We start from the raw sequence: 2,926 nt of genomic DNA, 5'->3' as shown, positions 1-2,926 counted from the left end.
CATAATGAGCCATAACATTCGCGTTTGCTCCTTGCAGTTTCAAATTCAGTGAATTCAGTGCTTCAAAAATATCTGCAAGATATGCCAGGCTAAGCTGAAAATGTTCACTTTTGAAAGCTCGACACATTGTGCGTCTTCCTCGTTGCTCCAAAAACTCTGCCACTGCTTCTCTCAGTTCATAAATCCGGCCAAGCATGTTTCCTTTTGATAACCAACAAACTTCTGTATGATAGAGAAGTGCCATGTGGTCAGCATTCAAACTTTCACAGAGTGCCGCAAATAATCGAGTGTTCAATGCACTGCTTTTCACATAGTTGACAACCTCCACGGAAAAATTAAGGTCTTCTCTGAGATCATCAGGCAAAGTTTTAGCGACCAAAGCCTGCCGATGAATTACACAGTGCATTGCAAAAATAGATGGGTTTTTTGATTTGACCATCTTCACAAAGCCAGACCGAGAGCCAAGCATTGCGGGTGCACCGTCAGTGCATACACCAACAAGTTTTTCCCACATCACGCTATTTACTCCAAAAAATTGTGACACAGCTTGGAACACATCAGCTCCTTTCGTTGTAGTTTTTAGTGGTTCAGAAAAAAGTAGTTCTTCTTCAATTGTGTTATTTGCAATGAACCGTGCGTATACAATGAGTTGTGCACAGTTTGCCTGGTCTGTGGACTCATCACAACTTATAGCAAAAAAAGGAGAACACTTTACCTTTTCAAGAACTTGCTGTTTTATATCATCAGCTAATTCATCGATTCGGCGTTTAACTGTTGAATCAGAAAGAGAAATATTTTTAAATTGCTTCGCCATGTCATCCCCAAGCAGAATCTTTACTGCATTCACAATGCAGGGCTTAACAAGATTTTCTCCAATAGTATGTGGTTTCTTATTCTTGGCAATCAACATGGCTATTTCATATGATGCTCTTATCAGCCTTGACAGTCTCCTGATTATACTTGACTTTTTTCTCAAGTCTCATTTGAGAAAGGGAATCTCTTTTAGCGCAAAAGTATTCCACAGGTTTTTTTGATAACTCAGGATGGCGGTGATGCAAATGCCGCTGCAGTCGGGTTGGCCGTAAAGCATCATTGCTGAATGTATCAAGGCATACAACGCATTGTGGCACTTCAACGCCGTTTTTTTCAATAGCCACGAAGCCGTATTTGATGTACTCTGCATCATATTTGCGTTTTTTCGACACCATTGTACGTATTGTATTTCACGCCAACGTCCAATATAACTTTATTGATGATGTGAATATACACAGACGCTAACTAACTAACTTCCTCCTTTTCCAGTCTGTCGTATGGATAATCCGATCTAACTAGTTTTCGCAGCTCGTTTACCAACTGGATGTCTTCGTGGTACATAGCAGTACGCTAATAAATAACTTGCCTATTGGAAATAATAACAAACTCTATAAGCAACAACCGTGGTGCGAAATGTAATAAAACCGTTGTGTTCACGATTATGAGTAGCCAAGCTAAAAACCATAATCATAGTGGGAGATTTAATTACTGATAAGAATAAAATACTTAGAAACTTAGGAGCGGAAAAAACCAAACCTGAATTGATGTGATTTCAGACAATCTGAAATCAACTGATATTACAAAATCTCTTGAAAACTGAAACAAATAAACAGCAAATATATGCACACACGAGACAAAAGTTGGTGTTGCCGCGATGTCGAATGAAGGAAAGAATGAGAAAATAAAGTGTGATGGTCGACTTCAGGCGAAATTTTCACCGCATTGCTTGTTTCCACCATTAGACAAAATACGGCTTTGTTCTATGAGTTTGATAAATATCGTGCATATGCCTCTGTCAAAAATTATTCACGTCTCTTGTCAAATCAGATGAATTTCCAAATGAGATTTTAGTGCCAAGGGAAATTATAAATTGCGCACAGCTAACGCGGTTACGCTAAAACTAAGATGACCAGAAACAATTGGCGGTTAAAATTTAGCTGAAGTGGACCAAGCTGAATTTCAAACACCTCTGCAGGAATAAAAATTCCTACTTCTCACGCCCCCCCCTGGAACCTTCCTACGCCCCCCTAGGGGGGCGCGCCCCCCTGGTTGAGAAACACTGCACTAGACCAACACACATGTGCTGCAGTTAAATTTCTCGTAAGCTAGGCAAAAGCATTTTCAGTTCAATCTGTGCATTAGCTACGTTACATCTGAGAAATTTTTCACAGATCATCCATATAATGTGAAGTCAGTGCATACTACACCACAAGTTTCACAGCATTACACGCTACGTTACAGAAGCTGGCATTTCAGTATTTCTGAGCACTATGATGCCATCTAAATGCACAAGCCACAAATTCATGCCATGATAAACGGTGGTCTGGAATTTTTACAGTGCTGCAGATGCTTTCTCAAATGAACTCATTATCTGACTAAGGCAGTGAACTCCATGATATTGCGCAATTATTGTTCACTCTCAACAATGGTATTGAATGTTTTGGCAGCACATGAAAGATCAATATATGCTTCATGCATGCCGACGAGAATAATTAGCAGTGATCATATTTTGGCAGAAAATATGAAGTGCTAGAGAAAGATAACGTGAGATAAAAAATAATTTTCTTTGCTTTCAGTTGTTTGGTGAAATGATTTCGAAATGCAACAGATCCTTTTTGATCTGGCATGTTCAACATTTGGTTTCATTATAATACAATTGCAACTTGAATGTTTAGTCAACCCAGTAGTCGGTTTACTTTAGATACTGAAAGAGAAATTTAATACAATTTACACAAAATGTATAACCACAAATTTCTATTTTAAACAAAATTCAAGATTTTATCTCTTATTTAATGAAACATAAGAAGAAAAACAATAACTCTTATGAACAGGAGCGAAAGAAAGATTGGAAAGACAAATTATTTTGCGAACTATTGACATATTCTAGACAACA

At 38.2% G+C, this 2,926-nt stretch overlaps 1 protein-coding gene across 1 annotated transcript; it reads right to left on the bottom strand.

The window, feature by feature from the left end:
• Positions 1 to 16: 16 nt before the first annotated feature.
• On the bottom strand, positions 17 to 1,208 carry Tsp_04589 (zinc finger protein; the record flags this gene model as incomplete). Its single annotated transcript, XM_003369115.1, is given in 2 exon segments — positions 17 to 950; positions 961 to 1,208. Coding segments are annotated over 2 exon segments (1,182 nt in total), but the record flags the coding sequence as incomplete, so codon positions are not given.
• Between the last annotated feature and the right edge of the window lie 1,718 nt (positions 1,209 to 2,926).

The sequence above is a fragment of the Trichinella spiralis genome (genome assembly GCF_000181795.1).
Source record: "Trichinella spiralis strain ISS 195 chromosome Unknown Scfld1557, whole genome shotgun sequence".
In the NCBI taxonomy this organism is placed as follows: Eukaryota; Metazoa; Nematoda; class Enoplea; order Trichinellida; family Trichinellidae; genus Trichinella; species Trichinella spiralis.
Note: the sequence above shows the minus strand (reverse complement) of the source record. Positions and strands in the feature narration are given on the sequence as shown.